This window comes from Myodes glareolus, chromosome X (assembly GCF_982192425.1).
Source record: "Myodes glareolus chromosome X, mMyoGla1.1, whole genome shotgun sequence".
In the NCBI taxonomy this organism is placed as follows: domain Eukaryota; kingdom Metazoa; phylum Chordata; class Mammalia; order Rodentia; family Cricetidae; genus Myodes; species Myodes glareolus.
Window position 1 is genome coordinate 126,134,960 of NC_142053.1, and position 15,498 is coordinate 126,150,457.

Here is a 15,498-nt window from a genome sequence, read left to right on the forward strand (position 1 = left end):
GCCCTTATAACAATATAGCAGTTAAATTGTAATAAGTAAATGATGCATTCGCTGGACTTAAAAGAGTTACTTAAAATTTATACAGCAACAAACATCCAACCCAGTGGCTTTTCAGCCTTCTTAATGTTGTAACCTTTAATACAGTTCCTTATATAGTGGTTATCCCCATATATAAAATATTGCTACTTCATTACTGTTAATTTTGCTACTGTTATGAATTGAAATGTTAATTGTTTTCTGATGGTCTTAGGGAACCACGCAGAAAGGGTAATTTCACCCCAAAGGGGTCACAAGTCATAGGTTGAAAACCACTGACTCAATTGTTCCATATACTATAAAACATGTAATTCAAAGGGAAAAAGTAGGCAAAAAAATTATGATTGGATTCTTATGGAAAGAAAATATTTTCAAACATTTCTTTTTGACGTGTGCGTGTGGTGTATATATATGTATGTAGTCACCAATACGAGTGCATGTGGAAGAGGTCAATGTCTGAAAGAAAGTCTTTCATCTCTTTCTTCTTTTTTGCATGTGTGCGCCTGAGAGCCCACTTATTTGCTCTATTGCTCAACACCTTGGTTTTTTTTGTTTTGTTTTAAAAGACTGACTCAAAGAATATGGAGCTCACAGATTGGTTGGACTAGAAGGAAAATGAGCCTCTGGACTCATCTTATCTCTGTTTGCTACCACTGGGATTACAGGAATGTGTCACACTTGGCTTTTCATCTGAGTGCTGGAGATCTGAACTAGGGACTCTTGTTTGCTCAGCAGTCACTTTACTCAGTCATCTCACTACTCCGTTTCTCTATGTGTGTATGTATTAAGTACATACATGCAAGTAAAAATAGAACACGTTATAAGTATAAAAATGAATTATATGATATACAATAAATATGTATAAATGTAAATAGAACCTGTGTGTTCTATTTATACTTGTCTTAAATAACATACTTAAAACTTACTTAGTGAGATGAGGCATACAAGACAGAAATAAAAGTCATTTCATCTTCCTAGTCTTTATAAATTAATTTTTTAATAAAATTATGGAACAAGCTACAGATACAAACACTACCTGACTGGAAGTTCTGGCAGACTCAGACTCTGAAAACCTAATGAATTTAAAACAACCAGAAAATGTACCCAGTAAAGTTTAGTAAACATCAGTAAAGTTTTCACAAGACTTTATTACTCTCAGATGAAAAGACAGTGAAGCAGCTCAAAGGTATTTCAGAGGTAAGAAAACGAAATGCCTGATCAGCAACGAAACAGACAAGGAAAACATAGGTTGGGTCTACACAGTAACCCTAGACTACTTGAAGGTATAATAAAATGAGAAGTGAGAAACATAAACATTGTCTAATATTACTTAAACTTAGGGATAATTATTAACTTCCAGATCAAAAACATGAATAAAAGATAAAATCTTAAGAATAATTTAAGGACAAAAGGAAACACAGGTATTTTTTGCTTATTTGCATTATAAGTTAGATCTTCACTTTCTTCTTAAAGTAGTAGAAAGTGGCAACTATATACAAAATAGGTTCTCCAAATACTGATATCATACTAAGAGGCAAAAGATAGCAAAGACAAATCATTTCAAATCTTTAATACAACTTTGTACCCTGCTAATGCAGTCTTCTTGAAGCAGTCAAAAGTGATTAATTAATAAAACACAAGAAACTATGCACTGGTTAATCAATGCAAAAGGAGCCTGGTGACAACTCTCGAATGCTAGTGGTTCAACTATCACACTGCACACAAGTCTGGTAGACTCAGCAATAAGGGAGTTCTAGAGCCTTGGTGAGACATTTCAGTAGGATGGTAGGAGAAGAAGCCATTTGCAATAACTGAATGATGAACAAGAGGTAAGGAATTTTAAAAGGAAGGGTAGCTATATCTCAAGAAGGAATCTCTCCTTTTATATCTTTAATGAGCATGTCACACCTGGGGATTCAACAATGTATATGAGAGTCACAACATTTCTTCAACTTTTCTTATTTCATGAAACAGTATAATTTTTCAAATTTAATTTGCTTGAAGAATGTTAGAACTCTGAAACTCAGAAAAGGATGTTTTAAAAAACAAAACAAAAGGAGAAAAAAAGAGGACTACTGACCTGACAGCAATGGCTTGATCTGCTTAATTCTAGCAGCCATGGCTGGGGTGATTTTAGATTTGCCCTTAGAATCTGAAGAAGAAGGTTCATCTGTCTCCATGGGAGCCAATGTGTCACCATCTAGCTCAATTCCTTCCAATAAGCCCTGGGTAGAAGCGTCCATACTTCCAGCTGTTCCATCCTGTTCTCCATCTGCAGAGGTAAAAGGGAGTAGTAAGATAATGCAAAGTCAGCACTTACCTGGATCCATGTTTTGAAGAGTCCCAAGAAATAGTGTTTGTTCCTATTTAAAATTCAATTACTTCCTAAGCTTAGGAGAACAAACCAAACCAACCCTCCAAATCAAAAGCAGAACAAAAACAAAACCCAAAACTATACCAATATGTTTCTCTGCTTGGAGTTCTATCAAGAAGAAGGATCTTAACACACAGTACAGTGTGTTGTATAATATTTGCAGCTGTCACTAAAGATGCCTCGCAAGATAGAATATAGCTTGTTCAAACTCAAACTGAACATTACAGAAAATGGGACAGTTTTAGTTCCCAGCTTTTAAGAATCCTGCACAAGAACAGGAATTAAGTAGGAAGTTTTAAATTATGAGTGTTTTGCCGGCATGTATGAGTCTACACTTCTATACATGCCTAATGTCCACACATAAGAGGGTGTTAGACCCCCAAGGACTGGATTTACAGAAGGGTCTGAGTACCATTTTGTACTGAAAAATCAAACGTGGGTTCCCTGGAATGCTCTTAACTGCTGAGTCATCTCTCTCTAGCCCCCAATGTGTATGATTCTTTAAAAAAATAAATGTTTTATCCATTTAGTATGTGCATGTGGAATGTGTGAGTGGAAGTCAGAGAACACCTTCTAGAAGTCAATTCTCTTTCTTCTTCTACTAATATGAGCCTAAGAATTCAGCTCAAGTATTCAGGCTTGGCAACAAGGGCCTTCAACTACTGAGCAATCTTGCCAGTACCCAGTTTGAAAAAGATTTATTTACTTACTTATTATGTGTACCTGTGCAGGTGTGCACAGAAGCCAGAAGAGGGTGTCTGCTGTCTTCCTCTATTTCCACCTATTTCTTTGAGGCAGGGTCTCTCACTGAACCTGGGGCTAGAGATTTATCAGCTAAGCTGGAAGCCAGCAAGCCTCAATAATCCATTTATCTCCACCCAGCGCCCATTGAAACTGAGGTTGCAAGAATGCCTGAAATGCCAGGCTTATTATATGTGCACTGAGATGCAAACTTGGTTTGAAGTGATGGTGCAGCACAGAGGCAAGTTCAAACTCACTGTGTAGCCAAAGGTTACATTGAAATACTGTTTCTCCTGTCATTTTTTACCTTAAAATTACTAGGATCACTTGGCTCTGTCTGTATATTTAAACCCGAGTTACTAATTTTTGAGAAATTGTGATTTCTTTGTTAAACATACTACTAGAAATGGGGTTGTGATACATGTGAACACTGAAAAATAAAAAAAAATCCCAACAAACTCAAAAATAAGCCTATAAACTTTTGGGAGAAGCAATTCTTTGACAAATTTTTAGCCTTGTTTCTTAATAAATACCTTTATTCTTTGATTTAAACTGGAAGCAGACTAAAATTTGAGACATACATTTTCCCTAAAATTAACCTCAGAAGCATGTTTATACATACTCTAGTCTTATTCACTCCCCAGAAAAACCAGAGGCTATAAGTTTATTAAGAAGATCTATCTGCTTTCTTTTAGTTTCTTAGCTTTCCCTTTCAGTAATTTCACGCATTTTAAAGGATATAATAGATTTTTATAAATAGAACTGTCTCCATTAGTTTTTATTTATTTGAGGTAGAACTCACGTTTGAAAAAAAAAATCCCTGGAGAAATTTATCACTTTCAAGGTGTGTGATTTCTGATTACACTATTTTGGAACTCTAACTGTAATTAAAGCACAAAAAATAACAAAAGGAATAATTTTTAAAGCAGTACTGTCTGAAAGATATGAGCTGTATATCTAATTTCAACTGAGTACCCATATTACAATGTAAAAATAGGTGCAAGTATTCAACTGACAAATCATTTAATCCAGTATGATCAAAATTGCTGTTCATAGAATTGAGAAATAATTGCTTTCTCCAACAGTTTATAGAGAATTTATATTAAAAAATCATGCCCTTTGGCAGAATAATTTTTAGGACTTAATCTTATATTTACATAAGATCAAAATGAAAAACTTTTATTTTCCAAAATAGTACACTAGAAACTAAGGAGGGAATAGTCAGCTCTTGGGAGGTAAGTAAGAAAGATCAATAAATAGATTTTTTTCCATTTAAGGTAGTCTTAACTAGCCCCAGGGGGGAAAAAAAATCAGGCAGATACTTCTCGCATGGTGTATGTTATTTGGTGTAGAAATGTGTTCTATTGCTATGTTTAGGTTTACTATAATGTATTATGTTTTTATAGAAGAACGGACCAAAAAATATAAATTTAATAATTTAAAAATCAGCAAAATGATGAAAACTAAGGACTAAGGATGACAAAGAGCTAACTAAGTTTCACAGTAAACCTATGAAGTCACAGGGACAGAACTTAGGAGAGGTAGTGACTAAGATTTTAGTTTCTTAGAGTTACCTGATCTTTTTCCGCCCTGGGTCGTACCTGCCTTCTCATCCTTTGGAACCAGTTTCTGCATGTCCGCCTGGCCAAATTCACATCCTGATGGTAGGCTACAACAAGGGAAAAAGTAAACCAACACACAAAAACCAAGTCAAACAAAAGCACTCTTATAGTTTACTTATATTCTATATAGGGCTCTGACTTAAGCTTAACAATAGCTCTTAGAGCAGTTAAGTTATTCTAAACACAATAAAAACAGTAACAATTCCGAAAGTAAAAATAAATAAGATTTGTATCATGCTGACACAACCATCTCTGGGAAATCAAATAAAACATGCAGAAACTGCTATAATTTGTCATTTAATTCCTAATGCTAGAAAGTTGAAAGTACAATGAGGCATTAAAACTTTTTTTATTAAACTCTCCCATACTTTTCAATGGAACCTTGCAGGCTTTCTTAACTTTGTCTGTTAGAAAAGTTAAGATGTTACAAGAAAAGACTATTCTCTTACCTGTTTGGAGTACACAGAGAGAGGAGGACAGTGCTTTCCCACACCAGAGAACAGTACAACTGGCTTAGCTTGCTCAGAACACTCAAACCCAACTGAGAACCCCACTGGTTTACGGAGATTGAACGAATTTCACTCTGCAACCAAAAAGTAGCATTCATATTTGACATGGTCTCCAAACAATACTGTTTCTTAAAAAATCAATTTTCACATATTTTAGAAAGATGTAAGACGCTATTTTTCTTTTTGGTAATATGAGATGCCTAAAAACCCAGCACTTTTGGAGGCAGGAGATGACTATATAAACAGTGAGCTGGTAGAGAATGCATTCTTGTCCAAAGCAGAAAATAATGGTGTTGCTGAGAAATTATTTATTTTTGCAATAAATTCCTGAAGCTAATAAAGGTAGTGAAATGGTGACATACACAGATAGGCAATTTTCCTTTATTGCGTGCATGTGTGTTTATGCTTGTAGAGCCCAGAAAACAACTAGGGTCAACCAGGGTCTTTCTTGACCTGGAGTTTGTGCATTTGACCTTGTCTGCTAGTTCACAAGACTCAGGAATTCACCTGTCACTGTTTTTTACAGTGCTTTTATAGCACGTGCCAGTTGGACTGACAGTTTTGTGCATTTCAAGGGGACTGAAACTCAGGTCCTCAGATTTACATGGCAAACATTAATAGAACGGATTCATCATCCTAACCATCAACCATTCTCTTAATGGAAACATGAAAGACCACGGATTGCAGACACAGCATTTGACACATTCTCTTCTTGTCGCCTAACTATTCATTTAAATGCTTTCTGATAAAATATCTTTTATCATCCTACTGTCAAGTCTACATATACTTATATACAGACTAGTTAGTAATAAAGGCGTTAAGAATGGTGAAGAGAAAAAGATGCAAGCCCATAAATCTTAGCTTAGTATTTAGAACACAAATAAATGTGAAAGCCAAAAATTGACTTCATAAAGTTGTTCTCTGGCCTCCCCACGTGGACTGTGGCATGCTCATAACCCATCCTGACATCAAGCATACACAATAGTAAACAAAAATAAAAGAAATGTAAAGAAATGAGTTTCATATTTGCTATTAAAAGTGATTGGTAAAATACGACAGACACCAAAATTAATGTTTGCCTGCCAAAAACATAAATTACAACCCTCTATGTTACAGAAGAAAACAATGATATTTTTTTTTTTGGATAGGACCACCAGGATGTTGCCAGGTCCTGGCTACACGGAGATGCTAATCAGCAAGTCATGCAAGCTCCACTCATCATTTTCTGTCTGCCCTCCAAACGGAGGAACAGGCAAGGATTAACCTCCTGACGATTAATATGACATTAATATGACGAATTGTTTGGTCACACAACTGCTAATAAGAATAATACCTCCAGGTCCAGGACAGGTTCCAAAGCCACAGAGAAACTGTCTCGAAAAACCAAACCAAATGAAACAACAACAAAAACAGGATAAAACCTAAGACAGTAAAACTACATACCAATCTAAAGCATGAATCTATAACACCCAACAGATAAAACTGTCAAAAAAAAATCTCAATGCTAAATCAGGCTGCTCTTTCAGGTAGATATGTTCAAGGCACAATAATCTGGCAGGTCTATGAAGGCCCTTCACATTTCATTGGCATTAAGTTGAAACCAGAAAAGATTATTTTTACCTGTCCAACTCTGCAAGTGTGAACAAACATCATGATATAGGCATGGGCAGCAGTGAGAGCATGCAACAGAGGTGTAGCCTGAGCTGAGAGGGTAGCATCAGCAACATTGCCTGCACATGCCAGTTCTCGAAGTAACACTGAGCCCCCAGGGGATTCAATGGGCCGGTGTAAAGGTTCCAAGGAGGAAAGAATTGAGTCCAACTGAAGGAGACCTTCTTGAAGAACTTTTGGTTCATGTGACAGGGTCTGAAACAATAATGAATGTGATAAAATATAATGAATCACATATATATGTATATATACCATGCCTTTAATATTCACAGTGGAAATGACTAGTACTTGAACTCTCCCAAATTTCAGTCAGTCATGTCTCTAACTTTATAAATGGCAGTACCAAAATATGAAGCTAGGAATAATATATTTCACTATCTTCGTGTAATAAACTATATTTAGACTTGAGCCAATCATACTTAAAGCACATGAATGTCAAATAGGACTGTCTGTTGTACTGTTGTATAAGAGGTTAGTGTCAAATTCTGCTTAGAAAGGAGCAAAATTAGGCAAAGTTCCAAATCTAGAAAATGAGTCATATTACAATGCTTTTTTTCCATTTGTAAGAAGTTAATAATTTAATAAAATGCAAGTAAACATTGTTGAGTAAGGAGGCTGAGGTGTCATATGAACCTCAACCTTCACCTCATTCAATGTAACATAAACAGTCGTAACCATTTCTAGTAGTACAAATGGTACAGAGGGAAATAAAGGAGAAAGCAAGTATGATAAAAGCTATTGACTAGTCAAACTATTAACAAATGAATTATATTTTCAGGTAAAGAAGTAATTTCACAGCTATAATGCTGTCTTCTCTCCAAAACAAGAGCAACGACTATGAATGAGATTGGCATCAGGAAGGCAAATTATTTTAATAGACAACCCAAATAATACATTTCTTTTCATGTTAGGGAAGAAAAGTTTGGCAATTAAAGATTACCACTTGTTATGCAAAGCTAGAAATTATTTGCCTTCCTATGGCTTGAAATAAATCTATCCCTCCTCACAGAGCATCTTAGAGGTGGGGTAGTTAGATCAGTCCTTTCCCCTTGTTCTCTTATGAAAGCACTTTACACCTGCAAAAAGTGAAACAAAATAAAACATTAAATTGCAGTTTCTAGAAATTATTTATCAGGGCACAAAACAGCTGACAGAGGAGCTTTATTGCAATTAGTATCAAAATTCCAATTTTCCTTTTGTTGGGTGGAAGGCAGTATAAAATTACTCTTAATTCACACACAACTTTTCAAGGGACCCCAAGAAGCTAAAATAGTCTTGGGGTACAGGAACACAACTCAATTTGGAGTTCTCACACTTCCTGCTTTCCAACCTTATTACAAACTTGATAGTAATCAAAATTGTGGTGCTGGCCAATAACAACCAATGGAAAAGAATAAAGCTCAGGAAGGAAATTTCACATTTTAGAGTTAAGAGGTATTTGAAAAGAGTGATAGGAGATGATTTAATATAATGACAGTATTCTCAATAAATGATATTGGGGGAAATGTGATATGCATACAGAAAAACATGAAGTTGAACTTTCTGAATCTCTAAATACTTCAAATGTATCAAGACTTGAAGACTAAAATAATACAATTCCTAGTAAAGCACAGGAGGAAAACTGTCTAAATTTCTTGGCAATGATTTCTTGGATAAACACCACCAATACACAGAAAACAATGACGGCAACCATCACAAAAGGTAAAATGGCCTTGAGTGGCATCAAAACCTTTTGTATATCACGGTATTATCAACCAAGTAAAAAAACAACCCACAGAATGAGGATTATTTTCGAGTCATGTATCTGAAAAGAGAAGGATATCCAATATATACAGAGATATTCAACAATCAATAGCAAAACACCTTAATTCAATTAAAAATAGAATAAAGAACATGAATATACATTTAGCAAGATGCACACGTAGACAATAACTCAAGTACACAAAGGAAGAGGTGCTCAATATCACCAATTACTTGGAATGCAAGTCAAAATTAAAATGAAACACTACTTTATATACTCTAGAATGGCTATTATAAAAAAAAAACCCAGAAAGATCTGGTATGGAGATCGTGAAATTACAATCCTTACATGTAGCTAGCAGAAATGGAAATTGCTTCTTAGAAAAGTAGTTTGAAGATTTCACACAGACACAAAAAATGATTATCACTATTATGCTATTTCCCTTCAAGTACACAGCAAAAAGAATTAAAATGCAAATCTTTAAGAGCTATTTATACACTGGAGTTACAATAGTATTCATCAGGGGCAAAAGATGGAAGCAACCCAAATGCCCAGTAAGGGGACATGGACAAAATTAAGCAATGTCTGTACCATAAAATATCATTTAGCTTTAAAAAGAAAACTGGTAAAAAAAAAAAAAAAATCAACAAACCTGATAAACCCTGATGTCACCATAACAATCTCAAATAATATACAATACCTACAGTTTAGAGAAAGTAAAATAATTGCCAAGGTTAAGGCAACAGGAAAGAACAATTATCTTCCAAGATCAAAGGTGTTTTTGAAAGCAAAGGTGTTTTGAAAATGAAGGAGCTTTTTTTTAAGGGGTGCAAAATTTAAGCAATAAATTACAGATCAATTCATGACTAATAAAGCTTGGGGAAAAGGAAAATACATTGCAAAATGAATAGAGCACACTAAAACCAAAAAAGCTACCATAACAAAGCATGAATAAGGCTAGAAAGCTTTCTTTGAAATACACTTTACACTCATATAAACTCAAAGGACGTAACTACACAGCAAATGCAAAAAACAAAGAAAAATAAATAATTTCTCTATGAGAAATAGTATGAAATATATTAAGTGGAACAGACACAAATTTATCAATTTTCAGCTATGGGTAAGGGAGAACACTGTAAAAATACAATCACAGATGTATTACAAAACTCATTTCTAAGAGGAAATACTTGGCGAGATGTGTCTTACCAATATGGATTTGCAGACACCTGCAACAGCCTGACAGGCAGCAGATGTGGGAAAGTCAATGGGCAGATTGGGAAGACCCAAAATGGTAACCAAAGGTAAGAGTCCTTTCTGATTCACAAATTCTTGGCAGTGGTCATCTGTTGTATTGTTGCTCAGAATAGATTCCACAAATTTCATCTAGGTAATGAAAAGGTTTTTTTTTTACAAGTTAGACGCTAACACTGTTCTGAAATAAAAAGCCAATTTGACATCAGGGCAGCCTTACAGACAAGAAATCAGTACTTTCTGTAATAACACAACTTCAAGCAAAAAGGGATAAATGGTACATACACAAATCATCCAGAAAATAAGGGAATACAATTTCCCAATCCACCTTTTTCAACCACACCAGGAGTCAAATAATTTGAAGGCAAAGAAAAGGTAAATGGCTTGCTCAGAGTAACACTCTGAATTAGTGGTATAAACGGGTCCAATGTCTTAATTGTCTCATGTCACACATAATATAAATAAAACATGAACTCCAGGAATTGTGCTATTGAACTACAAAAAAATTTTAAATAGACATAAAGCAGAAAGCAGCAAAAACACGTAGGCACAAGAGAAGCTATCTGTGGAAGTCTTAGAAGTGCTTAACAGTAAAGAATAAATGGTAAGGAGATTTTTAAAGTCTGAACAAATTAGAATTCTTCACATTTCCCTATGAGATAGAAAATTAAAAGGCACATGCAGCTTTTTCTTTTTAAAGAGAAAACAGAAAAAGAAAAAAACATGAAGGACAAAATAGGACATAATTTGGGCCTAACACATGAAATCTTGTTAAAAGTTTTTCACATCTTACCCTCTGTACTTTAAAGGTTCCAGGGAAAACAAACATTAAAATGACTGTGCTCTGACAACCTGACATATTATTCTAAAAAGCGAGTATCTTTAATTTCTTCTACAATGAATCTTACCACATTAAGGATGTAATCCATAAGAGGGATAGGAATACGTTCCTCCGTACCAACAACCCTGTAAGAAGAAAAGAGTCAGTTAAACAGAAATTCACAATACCAATGAAATACAAAAAAGTGAGAATTTTAATTCAAGCCATACTCCTAGCCTTTCAAACAGTTAAGGCCCCCCCAAAAAAACCAAACTAATAATGAAGATGGACTTGAGTATAAAATTAAAAATTAACAAATGACATTATCTTATCTAATCAAACTACTATTATATGAATTCAACAAAATAAAAATATTTGAAATAAATTCAATTAAAAGACCAAACATTTGCTTACTGGGAAGAACCAGGCAAAAAAGCAAACATAACAACATAATTTCATAATTTTGTTAGAGGATTTAGTTTTGCTTAAAAATATTTAAGACTGAGAAATTTTATCATAGCAAAACCTGAAGTCAATTCCCAAGGTCTCCTTTCCCATTAATCTGTTACTTGCCGGATGAAAGTTCATGACTTATACAACAATTATACAAACTCCCCTGACACCTCTTTTTCGTATCTGTTCCAAGGACTCGTTTCCAGAATGCTCTAGTTTCTACTTAAGTTTTCTTCTTTTCTAGATTTTATTTTTAACATACATTTTCTATTCATGTCAGTAGGGGTTTGCCCCATCAGTTTTTTGCAAAAGGCAATTTAAAGATGTCTTTTCTAAGTCTGTAACTTTCACAATTGGCATGCAGTGCTGAAACATTTGAAAAGGGGGGGGGACAACGGACCTTGATCACTTGTTGTGATCAAGTGAGTCATTTTTCTAGCCCCATGGGAAAATCTTTGTTTAAAAAAGTCTTTTCTTGACCATAATGTTCCTTCCTCCTTAGAATAACAGTGATATTCTATTATCTGACCATTTATCCTTCCTATTCACCCTCATCTTCATGGAGATAACCTAAAGATCCAACCATGTCTCTAAGAAGTCCAGATATCAATCCATGAGATTCTTGCCTCGGCAGATTACAAATATGATAGATAGTACAGAGTCTACTTGAAATGGAACCCAGGTGGCCCCTTCATTGCTAAATGGAAGATGGAGAAAAGAACATAAAAGGCATACCAAAAGTATTATTCTTAGGAGTTAGCACAACTCCAGGAACAAACTAATTCAATTATATACTTTTGCTCTTTCCAATTTCTTTTAGTCATTTAAGAATGCGAAAAATGATCAACTACCTCCAACCAAAATCTACCTACAAGCTGGTCTCAAAAATTCCATCTTAAGTTTAACTTTATTTGAAACAGTTACATCTGTGGATGAAAAAATCTGTATCATCTTAGTAAATCAATCAGTTTTTTACAAATGTCAAATTTTCTTCTGCCAAAGTCAGATTTTCTTAGTTCATGAAAAATCTGCCTCTGGCAAAAAAGGCTGGCTCAGTGGGTCACATTTCATGTTAAACAAAAGCTCCCTACACTCACTATCTCTAAAAACAAACAATTGTTATTGAGTTGCAAGGATCAAATGCACTTATAATTTTATAGTTCCTCGGTGTTGGGTTATGGACCTACACTTTAAGATATGACTGGTAAAACACTCTGGAAAACATCAGGCCATACCCCACATCCCAGGCATCATTTAGAATGAAGAACTGACATCCACTTGCTCGGATTTTTAGAAAATACAGGCCTTGGTTGCAAAACAAAAGTCCAGTCCCTCTTTCTTCCTGCAGCCCTGAACCAAGGCAATTTTAAACTATAATCTCTATTAATAACTAGCTAAGTCATGTGGTAGGAAGTCCCAGCATCCTCTGAAAACCTGAGAGAGTCAGAAATTCCCTTTGGAGGGACTGGAAGGCTCAGTGTTTGTTTTGTTTTGTTTCTAGCCACTAACATCTCCTAATAAAGTTTTTTGAAAACATAATCTCATGCCAGTTCCTTTCCACAAACCTTCATCAATTTCTATCTAACATTCAGGTGTGGGCGGTAAGCACGGTATGCTGAAAGAAATCAAGTACAAAGTGAATTACTGGCACCAACTACAAAGACCCGTTACTTAAAGATAAGTAAATTCATGCCCAGAAATACCAGATTTTCTGATATAAACAATTTAAAAAGGAGAAAACAAGACCACATAAAAACTCAAAATTACTTGTAGTGGCTAAGCGTACCAATACATACTCATAAGCCATAGTATTTAGGTGGCTGAAAGAGAAATTCTGAGTTTATGAAGAGAATGTACGATGAATTCCAGGCTATACATATATGCATAACAAGACTCTAGTTTCTGAATGTAGACTAGTATCTAAGCTTTCTTATTGCAGATTTTTTTAACCCATTGTCTTAAAAAGACAAGAAAAAGTCACTAGCTTAGCATAAAACAAAAAAGAAAACCAGGAAAACAAAAAACAAGTTCATCAACAAGAAAACTAAAGACCTTAACTGAGAAAAGCAGTGACTATTGAGAAATCATTAATAACATGAAACATCAAAATACAATTGAGTAATGCCAAATACAAAAAGCTTTACATTAAACACATTTGTACTTTCATTCTATTTATAAGATATTCTTGAATATGCAAAGTTATTAATATGCACAGTAGAAATAAGATCAGTAGCGCCTTCATTTGGGATGGAAAAAACAAATGAAAATTCTAAAACTGCAGTTTACTGTACAAAAATTATACATACATATACATACATATATATACACACTCCATGTAGATATTTATGTATGTATGGAGTTGTGTTGGAGAGAGAGGTAAGCAAATATAAATCTGTAGGTACACTTAAGAATGCTTGAACTGGGGAAGTGACAGATCAACCTTTTAGATGGGTGACACACAGTTAATATAAAGCCCTTTGATAGCAGAGATAGGGAGCATTGCTGAATTAAACAGGAATTTATGCATTACTACAGAAAAGAATTAGCATATACAATTATTAGAACAGCATAAGCTTGTATTCCCAATTGGAAGATGTGATGGAATGGGTTAACAAATGTGGATAGTGATACATATTTATCTCAAGTAATGAATACAGCATTAAGAAATGAGTGTTGTTGAGGAAATGTTAACTTACTCTAACAGTGGCTTGAATTCTGAGCACTGGTCTAAAATCTAAGACCTTCAGGTAAAGAAGTTATATATAAATAAGAACATACAGATTGACTTAAAAATCACAAATAACTACTTTCAGCGTTCAACAAATCTTTTCTCATTAATAAACAAAAAAAGCAACTCAATCTTGCAGTATTACTGGCAATCATGGTAGGTTGGTTGGAAACACTGAAGCTTATATTCCCTTGAGAAGAAAAGACTTGCCTTCTTTCAGACACTCTCCCTTTTAGAAACATGGTTTTAAAGTAGAAACAAGATAGGTAGGTTTGCTTTCTCAGACAGAAGATTAGGTAATACTATTGACACCAACAAGCACATGGTTATCTAGAGTCCCAAAAAGTATTTACTTCTGTTGTCCCTGGTTTAATAATATACTCTACCAGACTATTTTCCTAACCACAATGCCCCAGTTTAGTACCAGATCAAAAGTATTCATAACCACAGGTAAACATTCATGCATTTCTCAAAAGTATCTACAGATCAAAGGAACATTTATTATATGCATGACTGTATAACTACTACTATCTAGAAATAGCACATTCTGCTTCTGACACAAAAAACTGTTTTCACATGTGCTTGAATCAAGAAACAATGGGGAAAATTTACCAACTTGGCATACTGAACTGATTTAATATAAACTAAAATTTTAAGAAAAATACTTTTTTAGCTGCTTTGTTTGAACAATGCCTAGAGTTCCAACCCTCTGGACACAAGTGAATCAATAAATTTTTGAAGTGATACTAAGAATTAAGTAACACCATAAGGTCAGAGAATCTGCCTTATAAACACTTACTGTTGATTAGGCTCAGTTTCATTCTGCTGAGTAGAATTAAAGCTCTGCATGGCCTGAACTTCCTCTTCCTCCTCATCTTCACTAGAAGCTTCTTCAGCTGCATGATTAGACCTTGGTGGAGGGGCACTAGCAGTACCATCTGCTTTCTGGATAGATGGCTTCTGACAAATATATTTTGGATCTCTTCCAAGATTACAGATTTCTTCAAGTAACTAAAAGAGGGGAAAAGATTATTTATATGTAATGAAGGAATATCTAACATTTTGTGAGGATTTTCTATGTGCAATATATCTAATATTCCCATGTACAATGTATATATTATTTTACTAATACATATACCATTGCTGAAATGTAGTCATTAGCTCCATTTTTACAAACAGGAGAACATTGTGAAAAAAGTTAAAATCTTTCAAGGTCGCATCCTTGTCCTCATTTACCAAGCACCAGAAACTCATATACTGATTCCAATAATCTACTGGCTTGACAAGCAAAAGAGGGAGGGGGAATGCCAAGAAAAACTGGCTAGTAAGGGAAATATTCTCATACAGATAGAAGTTAAGCCTCTGTGTCCTTGTTAATCTCATAAGAAAGAAATATAAAGAAGTCTACACTAAACAAAGGAACTGTGTTAATTCAGAAAATGATTAATATGAAAAGCCTAGAATTAACATAAACTTCCTTTTCGTTAAGATTTGAAGTAATTATTTTAACCATTTGGTTTTACAACATGGCAGCCCAAAATCAAGGTTTAGA

At 34.5% G+C, this 15,498-nt stretch overlaps 1 protein-coding gene and 1 non-coding gene across 14 annotated transcripts in view; both read right to left on the minus strand.

Annotated features, from left to right (window-relative positions):
• The window catches only part of Huwe1 (HECT, UBA and WWE domain containing E3 ubiquitin protein ligase 1), a 132,879-nt gene that overhangs the window by 53,981 nt on the left and 63,400 nt on the right, over positions 1-15,498 (minus strand). For 12 of the 13 annotated variants that reach the window (XM_048441621.3, XM_087902734.1, XM_085684809.1 and 9 more), the window contains 7 exons: positions 14,746-14,957; positions 10,854-10,911; positions 9,901-10,077; positions 6,903-7,148; positions 5,223-5,356; positions 4,726-4,820; positions 2,117-2,308 (listed from right to left, as the gene is read on the minus strand). In XM_048441621.3, coding sequence (XP_048297578.1) covers positions 2,117-2,308; positions 4,726-4,820; positions 5,223-5,356; positions 6,903-7,148; positions 9,901-10,077; positions 10,854-10,911; positions 14,746-14,957 — 1,114 coding nt within the window. The remainder of the gene's footprint in view (positions 1-2,116; positions 2,309-4,725; positions 4,821-5,222; positions 5,357-6,902; positions 7,149-9,900; positions 10,078-10,853; positions 10,912-14,745; positions 14,958-15,498) is intronic. The other variant, XM_087902731.1, reaches the window with a different exon arrangement.
• Positions 6,422-6,556, minus strand: LOC125405255 (U8 small nucleolar RNA). The gene has a single exon (XR_007233513.1). It is a non-coding gene; the product is annotated as a U8 small nucleolar RNA (small nucleolar RNA).